Source organism: Exophiala xenobiotica (assembly GCF_000835505.1).
Source record: "Exophiala xenobiotica strain CBS 118157 unplaced genomic scaffold supercont1.7, whole genome shotgun sequence".
Classification (NCBI taxonomy): domain Eukaryota; kingdom Fungi; phylum Ascomycota; class Eurotiomycetes; order Chaetothyriales; family Herpotrichiellaceae; genus Exophiala; species Exophiala xenobiotica.
The window spans coordinates 559,710-571,751 of NW_013562488.1; the positions used below are offsets into that span (position 1 = coordinate 559,710).

General features: G+C 52.4%; 5 protein-coding genes across 5 annotated transcripts; 2 read left to right on the plus strand and 3 right to left on the minus strand.

The window, feature by feature from the left end:
• Positions 1–35: 35 nt before the first annotated feature.
• PV05_10914 (uncharacterized protein) lies at positions 36–1,693 on the minus strand (the record flags this gene model as incomplete). Its single annotated transcript, XM_013454347.1, has 4 exons — positions 36–520; positions 593–994; positions 1,116–1,168; positions 1,338–1,693. 4 exons carry the CDS (start codon positions 1,691–1,693, stop codon positions 36–38), a joined length of 1,296 nt encoding a protein of 431 aa, XP_013309801.1.
• A 974-nt stretch (positions 1,694–2,667) lies between these two features.
• On the minus strand, positions 2,668–3,411 carry PV05_10915 (uncharacterized protein; the record flags this gene model as incomplete). The annotated part of the gene is made up of 1 exon (XM_013454348.1): positions 2,668–3,411. One exon carries the CDS (start codon positions 3,409–3,411, stop codon positions 2,668–2,670), a length of 744 nt encoding a protein of 247 aa, XP_013309802.1.
• Positions 3,412–4,203: 792 nt separating this feature from the next.
• Positions 4,204–5,998, minus strand: PV05_10916 (uncharacterized protein). Its single transcript, XM_013454349.1, has one exon. It carries the CDS (start codon positions 5,573–5,575, stop codon positions 4,376–4,378), a length of 1,200 nt encoding a protein of 399 aa, XP_013309803.1. The 5' UTR covers positions 5,576–5,998; the 3' UTR covers positions 4,204–4,375.
• Positions 5,999–6,463: 465 nt separating this feature from the next.
• On the plus strand, positions 6,464–9,644 carry PV05_10917 (uncharacterized protein). The gene has a single exon (XM_013454350.1). It carries the CDS (start codon positions 6,665–6,667, stop codon positions 9,491–9,493), a length of 2,829 nt encoding a protein of 942 aa, XP_013309804.1. The 5' UTR covers positions 6,464–6,664; the 3' UTR covers positions 9,494–9,644.
• A 354-nt stretch (positions 9,645–9,998) lies between these two features.
• Positions 9,999–11,954, plus strand: PV05_10918 (uncharacterized protein). Its single transcript, XM_013454351.1, has one exon. The coding sequence runs from the start codon at positions 10,549–10,551 to the stop codon at positions 11,026–11,028; it is 480 nt and encodes a 159-aa protein (XP_013309805.1). The 5' UTR covers positions 9,999–10,548; the 3' UTR covers positions 11,029–11,954.
• Positions 11,955–12,042: the final 88 nt, after the last annotated feature.

Consider the following 12,042-nt stretch of genomic DNA (forward strand, 5'->3'; position numbering starts at 1 on the left):
GACAGGGATGTGGAATTGGACTTTTGTACGGAGTATCACTCTATCTTTTCAACACCACACCACTCCGCAATGAACAAAGCCATTGCTACTGTCGTCCTCTTCACGCTCTCGATGCTTACCCATTCATCGAACCCGTGTACATCACCTGAGATCGGGCCGTAAACCAGTGCCGGGATCTTGTCATACAAGGAATGCACCCTGGCATCGAGATAGGCCGTCGATGTTTGAGTGGTGAGCTCCTCGCCTGTCGCCTGCTTGTGCGCCTTGCGCAGAACATTCTCTGCTTCGCTCCCCGGCTCGAGGGTGTATCCTTCCGCGAAGAAGCCGTTCCATGTGATTTTGGGAGGATTCTGGCTCATGGACGGGTCGCTACGAGCGAAGTCTGCCACCTTCTTCTCGATCTCGTCGGCAGCCGATTTCGCTGTGGTGCCGGGGGTAATTGCTATTCGGCAGTCGATGCGGCACCAGGCAGGAACCGAGCTGGCCCAGTCGCCGGCATTGACTATGGCAATGTTCAGGTCTGGTCGGAAACAATGTCAGTCGCTCTTCCGCCGCTCGATGTCCTGCGTAGGATAAAGGGAACCGGACTTACTCAAGGGATGCTTCTCCTCCTCAAAATACCTCGTCTTTGCATGTCGCTCATTCCACTCGGCCTCAAGCTCCCTCAAGGCCCCAACGACCTTCCAGCACGCATCAATCGCATTCACACCCGTGCCCATGGTCCTAACATGCACGGGTTTCCCGCGGACTTCGACCTGGAACCACAAGACACCAACATTCGCCCGCACAAGCTGTTCGTGAACCGGTTCTGGGATGAGTGCAGCGTCCGCCTTGTAGCCCTTCAGATGCGTCATCATCGTCCCGTTGCCCGTTGACTCCTCCTCGGGAACGGACTGGATGATGACTTCCGATGCAGGTTGAAGACCGATCCGGCGAAGTGCGTCAAGAGCGAAGATGTTCGCCGCATGGCCGGAACGCATATCGCCCGCACCACCTGTAAGTGATCAGCATATACTCGGCATGATTCGCAAGCGATTCGAATCCAGACCAGTCGAGCTTCTGGCTAAACCGGCACGGAGGCAAGACGAGGCGCGGAAAGGAAGGGGGTTACATACGCCCATAAAGCCTATCTCCTTCAATCTTCGCACTGTACGGGTCATCCGCCCACCTACATTTTAATGAATCCGTCAACATCATCCTGGCCAGCCCAGTAGAATATCTTCTCCTCCGCCCTTTCTTCCAATCGACGATGAATCCTCGCGTAGACTGGTTACAGCCTTCCGCGTCGGCAAGGGAAAGCGGCCCACATAGAGAGAGGAGAAAGAAAGTTCACTTACATATCGGTCGGCCCCAGCGGCACGACATCAATATGCCCATTCAAAATCAAACTCTTGCCGCCTTCGCACTGGGCCTTGGGCTTGTGCGTACCAACGACAACTGGGGCGTGACTATGCGTGGGACTGAACTTGCCGGCCCCTTCGTGCTGTGACAGTTGACTCTCATCCATCTCGAATTTGATCGGGGAGTAGCCGCGGCTGGCGAACGCATCGAAGACAAAGTCCTGTACAGGACTTTCCTCGCCACGCTGCCCGCCGAACCGGATGAGCTCCTGCGTGTAAGCGAGTTGCGTAGCGAAGTTGTCGTGGACGGATTGCCTGATGGCGGCGACTTGGTCGGGGTTCAGAGGAGGCATGTTGCACGGCTTTGTTTGTTCGCTTTGCCTATGAAACCTGCTCGTCTTGCTGATAGGTTTGTCTGGGGGGCGTGTTCTGTTTCTGTTCGGTTGCGGTCCACAGCGAGTTATACAGAGGAACGGCGGATGAGAAACGTGGATTGATAGCCCTGCGCTATGGATATTTCTAGGCAACCGCAGGTACTGTATATGACCCGGAGAGCAAAGAGAAAGGCTGAGGTGGTGCAAGCAACATGCTAACCTCGTGGAAGCGATTCGTTTTTATTACTCGAACGTTGTTCAACCGGCCCGTCTCCGCGTCGCACATCTCCATTGATGGAGTAGTATTCCCAAGAGCCCACGGCGCTTCTGTATCCTATTGGACCGAACAGGGGGCACAGGACTCTGTAGATAGCGTAGTTCAACCGAAGTGCGAGTTGCTATCTGCTTTGCTGGGGGAGAATGTAGCCCAGGCACATGTCGGCATGAACTGAAATAGATGAATCCCCCATTATAAGGGGAGTCGGTTCAATACCGTCAACGGGCAGCACTCCCACAACAAATAGCAAATATAAGTGGAAAGATATGAAGGGGTTAGCAACGCAAGGGGACGGTATTTGATTCTTGAGCAACAAGGTGTATTCCTGCCGGGTATCTGTAGAGAAAATCAAAGTGCCATGCCATGACGCCATACGCCGGCCACCACGAGCCAGTTTCTCATGGCCATCCTGTGAAGCATGCATTACCATTTGCGTGATGAATTGAGAAGTTGGTTTGGTCACAGCCCGTGGTGAAGGGCTCATCCAACAATCACCAGTCGCCAGTCGCCAACAATAGCCCAGTCCCGACTTGTGGGAGGTCTGCAACGGGCAGCCAGATGCCTCAGTGGATGTCGTAAGCTCATATACGCTTACAAGTCCTATGATCGTCGCTGGGCTGAAGCTCTTGATGAAAGCAGTCTGATATCAAAGCGCCAAGGCTTTCGAGAACAGCGTCTAAAACGATCCAAACTTGCATTTCTCGATCAATTTTCCTCGATCAGAGTAGAAGCCAGCTTGATGAATATGTGTCGGCTTCCCTGTCTTCTCATCAAAAAGATTGAAGCCGAAATTGGCGGCGTGGGGTGGCGTGTAGAGATGCAGTGACACGGCGACTTCGGTTGGTGATGGATTCGAGATTTTGTGCACACCAATCTTGTCCGAAATGTATGTGACTTGATTCTCGTGGTAGAGTGTCTCCTTCCTTATCTGAGGCGGTGTGATTGAGCCAGATGAGCTTTCACTTCCATTGTCACTGGAGCATGGTGGCACGGAATACAATGTCTCCTGGAGAGTGCCCTTGAGTATCTTCATCACACAATGCGCGTCCGCGTGGTCGTGGATCGGGCTAGCTTTGCCCGGGTTCCAGACGAGCAACAGCAGATTCGACTTGCCATTCCCTTCGTCAACAAGATTCCGGGTGTAGTTTCGACTGGGGTCGGCAAAGGCGTACTGGCACCATTGGCCTTCTTGGGAGGTATATTGCTCCATCAGTCGGATCAGATCGTTCTCATCAACGTCATCCGAGTTGATGCCGGAAGATTCACCCAAGACATCTGACAGTGCCCGAACGAGTTGATGGAAGTCATCGGACAGGTCGATTGAGTGATACTTTTCATGATGCTGTGGAGGGTAGGCTTCAGGTCTATCGCGCCGTAGCTGAGGCTCACTGGTGGTGATTGGTCGCTGATAAGATAGCATTTTGGGCTGATATTGATATTTGGCCAAGTAACAGGAAGCGAACAGAGAGAGAGTCTCGACAAGGAGTGAAAAGGAAAGAAAGGTCGATGGTATGCAGCTCCCGAGTAGAGGTCAAGCAAAGCAGCCACGCGTCAAGCGGTGTGCACCGCCCTGTGTCAAAGGAGAGAGCGTGCTCACACCGAGGTTGCGCAGAGCAGCCGTCAGTGCGGTGGCAGGCGATTCAAGATCTGGGCCTCCTCCAATGGTTCCAATACTTCCAACGTAAGAATATGTCTATCTTGACTCACAATGGTCTGTTTGATAGGCACGAGGACAATTTTTCGACCAGGTGACCTCGTACTGATTTATCCAGATCAAGGGTAAAGGCTTGACAGGATTTGATGTGGTTATCGGGCTTGTCGGGGACCAAAGATCAGCGCGCAACACCGAACGGAAAGTCACGGATAGGTTGGATATGGTGATAAGTGTAAAACATGCTCAATGAAGGATTCGCTGAGAATGTCATGGGTCAATCTAGCTGCTCCTTTATAGGCCGTCGGTTCTGATGGTGCCATAGCAATGGATCCTTTCAAGCTGTGGAATTCGTAGGAATTGGGATCAGGGCAAAGAATTTTAGGTGACGAAAATTCAGGCACTGGTTTGAGTCACGTGATTATGCCTGAAGACGTCCCTCGCAGCCCCGAGAATTAATGGGCACTGGCGCCACACTAGCCACGGCACAAGATAAGTAGGTTTCACTAGGTGATGCTGGGCATCTCATACTCTTAAGAGCCACCGTGATGTCTGTGTTTCAATCCATAACGCTGGAGCGAGCGTTCTCGATACATAAGGCGCACTTCGTAAAGGATTTAACCACAAGAGCCCATCCAATCCATTATCATTGCTCTTGAGGCTGGGAAAGTCCAAATGACCATCCTCAATCCAGGCTAGTGATACAGCAGATTAACCTTCCGATGCAAATGAGTCAGATTGACGCTGAACTAGGTGACGGTCCAGGTTCAACTGGGAGGTCAATATCAACGACGATCGGTTTGTGGAACTTCTTGCCCGTTTTGTGCGGCCAATTCGTTGCCATGTACGCTGCGTTCACAATGCACGTTTCCAGTCTGCCTTCACGACCAGAGATTGCTTCTTGGTCTGACCGAGCGCTTGATGCTTGCCCTCCTTGACCCCGGGACGCAAGCTCGTTGATACTGATTGAGCTTGCCGCTGGTGATATTGGGCGTTGAGCCTTGTCGAAGTCAGGAAAGGGAGGCGGGCCAGCAGTCGGAGGACGTGGTAGGTGGAAATTCTGGTCTCCCGATTCAACTGTCGACATCTCATCGCTGGGACCGTCAACTTCAGCTCCCCGAAGACGAGTCAGTTGTCTGGATCCGACTAGGTTCCCAACGCTTCCGTCATTCCGCAAAGCCATGGCTTTGGCTCGGGAAGACAGGTCGACAGTGTACTGCTTTCTGCTTTCGGGTTGCGGATCCTGCCAGTATCGAACACTTTCCTCCTTGAACTTGATGTTGGGACAAGACAGATCCCAAGTCACCACCTCGACGCCGTATGCTTCGTGAATATGTCCACAAACAAACATCCGTGGACGAACCCTCCATAATGTCTGGCGAAGCCTCTCACAGCCCGCGGTTCCCCGTGTGCCACATTCGTCTCGATGAAATTTAGCTGGCGTGTGAGTTACCACGATATCCGAGTCCAAAGGAATTTGAGCCCACAGCTGAGCGGCCTTTTCTGGTGGGTAGCCAAAGGCCCAGAATCCTCTTGCAGGAGAATATGGAGATCCAAAGACCCTCAGCGAAGTAACTGCACCGTCACTATGAGTGATTGGGATCTGCTTCGGCTCATGGTTCAGGTATATGATGGAAGGATCCGCCTGCAACAAAGCTAGGCATTTCTGGGGATCTTCCATATTTTTATTATGGAAGTAAGCTCCATACTCGCGGTAGAAGTCCACGTCGGCAGTCACATCGTGATTCCCACAAACAATGATCTTGGCTTTGAAATCTGCATTTGCCAACCAGCTGACGGTCTTCTTAAGTTCGGACATGCTGCCCTGATTAGTAAGGTCGCCTGCATGGATGAGTATGTCTCCAGCAGGCAGCTTGGGAGTCTGATTATGGGTATCGGAAATGCAGACTATTCGAATACGTCTGGTAGCCATTCTCTATACACGATCGATATGTTCTTCAACGGATACTGTCCTGTGAGTAAAGGGTATGCCGGTCGGTCGCATGATGGTTATAGTGTCCTGCACAGATGGCTCCTTCCTTGTGTAGGACCTGCGAGGGATCCTGCCATTGAAGCCTTCGGCTGTTGCTCGACCTGAACCTCCTACTCTGGTTATCGCCTTGCCCACACGAAGCTGACAACCGAGCGGCAAAGAGGAGGGGAAGTTATGTGATCGCCCTGATGCTTTGCTTTGGGGACCTTGCATTAGATGACTGTTAGGGCCACCAAACCCTGAGTCCCAGACGTATGCAGAAACAACCGCTAGTAGGTCTCGAGAAACTTTACGTCGTCTGCCGGATCTTTAGTAAAGATGCAACAAGCACTGTGAACACTCTCAAGACAGTGATGCAACGAGGAAGAACGCATAGAGTAGGTAAAGAGGAGATCTTTCAGACCTGAATCGTCAAGTGTGATGGAATCCGTTGGGGGAAGGACAGCGAGACGAGCCGGACTCCGCAAAGAATGATAAGGGGCCATGATGGGCCTAATGGGGCCATCGATCCCCATTTCCCAAGCCCTGGCTTGTTTTTGCCCCATGCTTTAAGGGTTGATAGTGCCCAAAACCTGTAACCGTAGCGCCGTCGGGGTGCCGTCAAGGCTCGAAATCCATGCACGAGGCCATGCCGCCACAGCTTGTTCCTTTGGGACGAGTCAAATCACCCACTGCAGATCTCCCCTCCCTTTCTCTTGCCTCACAGGAACCAAGAATCACATTCGTTGAAGGCGCGCCTATGCCCGTGGGCGTCACATTTCCTCGCATCGCCCCGGTATTTCGTGAGCTAGCAGGAAAGCAGAAGCTGATCACACAACACCCGAACCCCATCAACCATGCGTAGATAAAGTATAGCAAATATCCAACCTCGTTCCAATCCCTAGTCTGATAGCCCTTTGGCCCTCTGATCTGAGATCAAAGGGGAGACGACCTGTTGTAAACAGGCCTGTTTCTGGGTGCTTGTCCCTCACCATCTCACAAGCGAGAAAGCACTAGCAGGGGGGAGTGATCCATGTATCAAATCAGCACATGGAAGACACGTCGAGGACAATATCTGCTTCACCTCCATCTCCGGCCTCCGATCGCGTCTTCACTTCTCCTACATGTATCAACAAAAGGACTCTTCCCTACTATTCGATTGATCACGTTCCGGGCCGTCATGATCTTGCCCTTCGCGTCACAGATGCACGTCCAACGCGCCTCCAGGACCCGCATAGCTACAACGTCCGCATCATCGATACAAGCACAACTGTCAAAGATGACTTGACATCCTGGCGCCCACCACTACGGAAGAAGCCCAGATTGACCACCGCGACCTCCGACGTCAGCCCACAGAAACCTTCACTGCCGTACTCTGGCATGCTGAAGCCCGTTGGCGTTCAGAAAACTTCAAGTGTCCCTTCCTTCAGCCTCTGTTCTCAAGACCTCGCCGACCCCAATAACCGTCGACCCTCATCATCGGGTGCCAGTCAACCGACCACCCCCTTGCAGCGGACAAATTCGAACCTCGTTCAGCGATCATCTTCTCAGAAGAAGCCGCCTGCGTCGCACAGCAGCTATCCTGTCGAGACGATCTGTGGCCCGCCACCTTCATACAGTACTCAGCGAACGCGTTCGCAGGATAAAATACGAGTCACTGATCGCAACCTCAGCCCACAGAGAACAAACACCACGACACGCGAGTCGACGTTACCTCAGAAGTCCAATGAGCTGCGGCAAGAGCCTGGGTATATTGTCACACACGCCTCGCCGGTAAAGCAAGACGCTGCTGCTCCCTCCAGCACAGAGTCTTCGGCAGACGAGGCCAATACACAAGAGGGATCCAGCCCTGACACTCCCGTCACACCAGATCTATTCAATTCAGTCTCAGCCCCCACCGAGCCTACAGCAATGGCAGCTGAATCTGCCCGGTATACAGAACGGGACACATCAGACCGGTTGAAGCCCATCGCTACCGACGAAGACAGTAAAGGTTCGAGTAGTGACGAGAGAAAGAGCGAGGATTTATTTCTTAATATCGCCAAAACTGGCGCGTCCCGTGGAGGCCAGCTGTCTTCCCAGATCGATAAGAGGCGATCTCGTATCTCGTTACCTTTCTTTTCCAGCGCGCGGCCGGCTACGGGGTACAAGTCGTCACCGATACAAGATCGATTCGATACAGCAAGTGTTTCCGGTCGGTCGGAGGCTCTGAATTACTACAACAAGCGGGCGTCCCTCGGACAGCATGTGCCGGGAGCGTTGTCACGAGCATATACCGAAGACACACTCCGACCCGAAGCGCTTAGTGCTCGAGAAGAGATTGGAAGCATTCAAAATGGTGACTTCCCTCGACGAAGCATGTCCAGACGATTCTCGAATACGAACACAAATGTGACTGGTGAGCCTGGTCGTCATCTTCCGCGACCTAGTACTGCGCGCAATAGTCGATTGGCGTCCGAGTCTGGATTCGTAGATCGTCCAAGAATGCCGGACCACAATGCGACCGAGTCGACGATATCCACGACTGCGCCTTCAACCGTGTGGGACGAGCTGGACGACCTCAAGTCGAGGATCCGGAAATTGGAATTGACCGGAAAACTTCCTCCATCGTCCGCAGCCGCAATGACGACTTCTGACAGACCAAAGACGGCCACAACTGCTGCGACGACTCTTTCTTCCTCACCAAAGCCCAAGGCTGCGGTGACTCAGCTACAGTCCGCAATCGAAGGCATACCGTCCACCATCCATCCCACCCTACATGAGGCCCTGGGCAATGCCAAATCCGTGATCAGTAATGAGTTGTATCAAAAACTGCAGGCCACTGCGCAAGACGCCTTACAGCTTTCCATGATGATGACCCCAGAAGGATATACAGGCGCCGGTAGCACCATTGGCGTCTCGTCGGTTTCCGAACGTCAAGTGCGTAGGCGAACGGAGAGCATGTGCAGAAGTCTTACAGAATTGGTCATTGCACTTCTGGCAGACAACAAGCAAGTACCAACGTCAGCGACCCGACCGGCCAGTCGAGATGCGTATGCTCCCTCTTCTATAGGTCTGCGTAGCCGTCGGTATAGCAACGAGCTGAATGATCGCCCTCCAGTCGCGTCGAGAGTGCAGTCTCGGCTAGAAAGTCGACGAACCAGCATTGCGCTCGGTGGCACGTTGAACCAACAAGGAAGCACCACTGAACATGGCTATCAGACGCCGCCTACAGCACTGCCGCAGATCCAGACAACTTCATCGTCGAGGCTTGCGCGAACGTCTGCATCTTTGCGCAGCAGAAGAACACCTGGGCAGCTAGACGGAACCACTGATGATGAAGAAGGCAGTCCTTCTGTACGACCAGTCAGCCGAGCGATGACGGAGGTGAGTACATATCGGCAAATGGCCAAGGATCGCGCCGCATATTCAAGGGAATACACCGCTCAGCATCCCATGCCACAACATGCGAGACCGTCACCGCATGAGGCAAGCAATGCCACGAGGAGTGCGATGCCGGCCAACGTGAGCACCAATCTGGTATCAAGACGCAAATATGCATCCCCGACGAGTAATGTAAGCACGCCAGAAGCGAATCGAATGACGCCAAAGGAAGCATGGGGTCGGATATCAATCATTCCCGCCGCCATGTCAAGTCCCATCGAGGTCACACCGGAAAGTCAGGGAGGGCTTCGTCCATCGAACTCAAGAAGAAGCCTAGGGTTTGCCAGCAGGATCAGCAGTGTTAGCAGTCGACTACGAGCAGTCAAAGCGGAACGCAATGGAAGTGGGAAAGACAGCCCAGACACACCGCCACTTCGGGATATCGCACCATCAGGGCAAGAATTGGATAATATGGCGTTAGAGAGACAGAGTTCAGGTCAGAGTGTTGGGTCGTAATCACGACGTTTCTGTCAAGATTTGTATCATATTGTGTACCAAGAACCTTTTCCGTCGAGAGGGCAGTCCTTCTTGGTGATCGGGTCATTGTTGTCCTCCAAAAAGCGATGTGAGGACCACCACTCGGTCTGAACCAGAATTTTTAGTCGAGTAGACGGTATGCCGCGTTCGTTGCGTGGCACTTCTGAGTGATGTGTATGGTGTCGACTTGTCCTCCTTTGCTGTATTGATTGGCAAGAGACAGAGCGTGGCAGATGTCTGTTCTGATTTGATGCCGGCTGGTCCAATCGAACATTTGCGGCCATGCTGGTGGCCGATCAGTGCTTGATGGTGCCTATCCCACGTGCAGTCGAAAATTTCCACCGCGAGTGCTGCTCCACCTGCTAGTGGTAGGGGCTGCATCATGCCACGACCGCATCCCGAGGATTCCAATGACTAAACAACTGCACAGCGTTGCGGAAACTCGCAAGGTCTATGGCTCACCTCTGGGTCACTGTGTTTTGCCCGCTGTGGGAACGTATGTGCCTGGACACGCCATCTGCCATGAAAGATGAACAATGAGCACCTTGACCCAGACGAGGACGTTGATTGGTGCTAATTGGTCCTCAATATGTCGCAATTGCCAATCAAGATGGCATGTGTGTCCTCTGGAATTCTGTTCTTGCCATGATATAAGGGACGAGGCATTTCCACAATGACTCCGATTCCCTGTCCATGTAAAAATCCAAGTACCGCTGCACACGTAAGACTGGGAGGAGCCATTTACAAGTACAATTGTGGTTGGCTTGCAGAAGAATTCGAAACATCAGTGACATCAACCCGGGTTGTTGTCTCGGGCTACCCAATACATCTGCGTGCACAATTGATCACGGGCAGGCATCGAACGGGTATTAACGCTTCAACTTTCGACACTCGGCTTCCCTGTGTGACTTGTGGTCTTGGATGATTTCGACCTTTTCGATACATCAGCTACGGCCATATCTAGCTCAAGCACGCTCAAGCAGGTCTTCATCGAAGCGGTAGTCGAGTCAAGCCAGGCCATCCTCGAGTCGACCATGCCTTCGTACGAGAAACACAACTTGGAGTCCCCTCCCCACAGTCCTCGGTCCGTGGACTCAGATTCCGGTCGATCAACTGGGGAAAGAAAATCATCCTGCGTCTCCTCCAAGTCAATTCAGGCAGTCTCTCCTGGTCACACCCCCAAAGTCCAACTCGTCCCATACGCCCGGACGGCGAGTTTTGATGTGGCCTTCTCGGATGTCGAACGGGAGTTGCTGAGAAACACCAATTTCGACGCCCTAGACTTGTCATCCCAAGACTTTGAGTTCGAAGACATCTTCACCTACGACAAGCCTCAGAAAAAGTTAACCAAAGTGGTTGAAGTGTCCAGACCGACGCGAGATTATCGAGATTGGTCGAATTTCTCCTTCAGTCATTACTCGGCCGCCATCAGTGCTCGCAATAAAGTGAATAGGCAGAAGACTGGCATCGGAGAGCTGTACATGAAGAACCGGGTCGAGGCAAAGAAATATTGACCGGAAAGGGCAGGCTCGCCTCAACTTGAGGTCGGGACATGATTTTCACGGCCGCTTTGATTCATTCCTTTATTTCCCCAGCAATGGTGCAGGCCGATGCGAGTAGGGAGGAACCTACCGGTCCACTCAGCTCAGCCTCACTATTGCTCGACATTTTCACCGTAGACGGTACACCACTTTAATTGACAGATTTCGGGCAAGGCGTACAGGAGAGAAATGTGAACATGACAATTCACACCAAAAGTTTTGGCGTTCAGGAACATGCCTTGCTGGCAGACAGGCATAAAATTATTTTGGGATACCAATGGGAGGACGTGGCATACTGATCAAAATGGCGGATAGCATGCTCGCATGAATAGCATGGATAGGACAGCTTTACCTTTGTTGCCTCTGGGCAGTTGGATTTCAAAATACAAACACATCTTAGCTCTTCCTACATACATAGTACATTGTGGGATACGGACACGAGACGTTGCTCCCTACTATGATAGTGTAAGCTGATGACAATGATGGTGATGATGGTTAATCTCGTTCTGCAGATCCTATCGTGTCATGGTGACCACGTTCGGGACCGGGCATCCCAGAAGGATCAAAGACGCGAGAGGAGAAAGGCGTGGCTGGGGGCCAGATGGTTATTTCTGGGGGGAAGAAGTCCCTTTTGATCCCTTTTTCTTTGAGGATGGACATGGGTGGCGCACGGATGTCTGGTTGTCTGGTGTTTGGCTCGTAGCAATCTGAAACGCCGCGCAATTTGCCCAATCCGCTCACTGTGTATGACAGTAGGAGTAACTCAGCGGCGAAGAGAACAGCGACGAACAATTGTCATTATGCTGTGTTACTTTGTACTGGTTCTCGTGTCTGGCTTCGGGTATGGATGCACTTTCAATATATTGGTATCTGAGGCAGACTCTGAATTCAAGGCAAAGGCAAAAGCTGCACCAAGGCCTAGGCTGTCAGATTCCACAGCTTCGAGGATCTGGCCGCTTTCGGGAAGGACAGGGCAAGACAGGCCAG

What these genes read in the sequence shown, in the direction of transcription:
- PV05_10917 (XM_013454350.1), top strand. Translation starts at nt 6,665, where the DNA reads ATGGAAGACACGTCGAGGACAATATCTGCTTCACCTCCATCTCCGGCC.
- PV05_10918 (XM_013454351.1), top strand. Translation starts at nt 10,549, where the DNA reads ATGCCTTCGTACGAGAAACACAACTTGGAGTCCCCTCCCCACAGTCCT.
- PV05_10916 (XM_013454349.1), bottom strand. Translation starts at nt 5,575, where the DNA reads ATGGCTACCAGACGTATTCGAATAGTCTGCATTTCCGATACCCATAAT.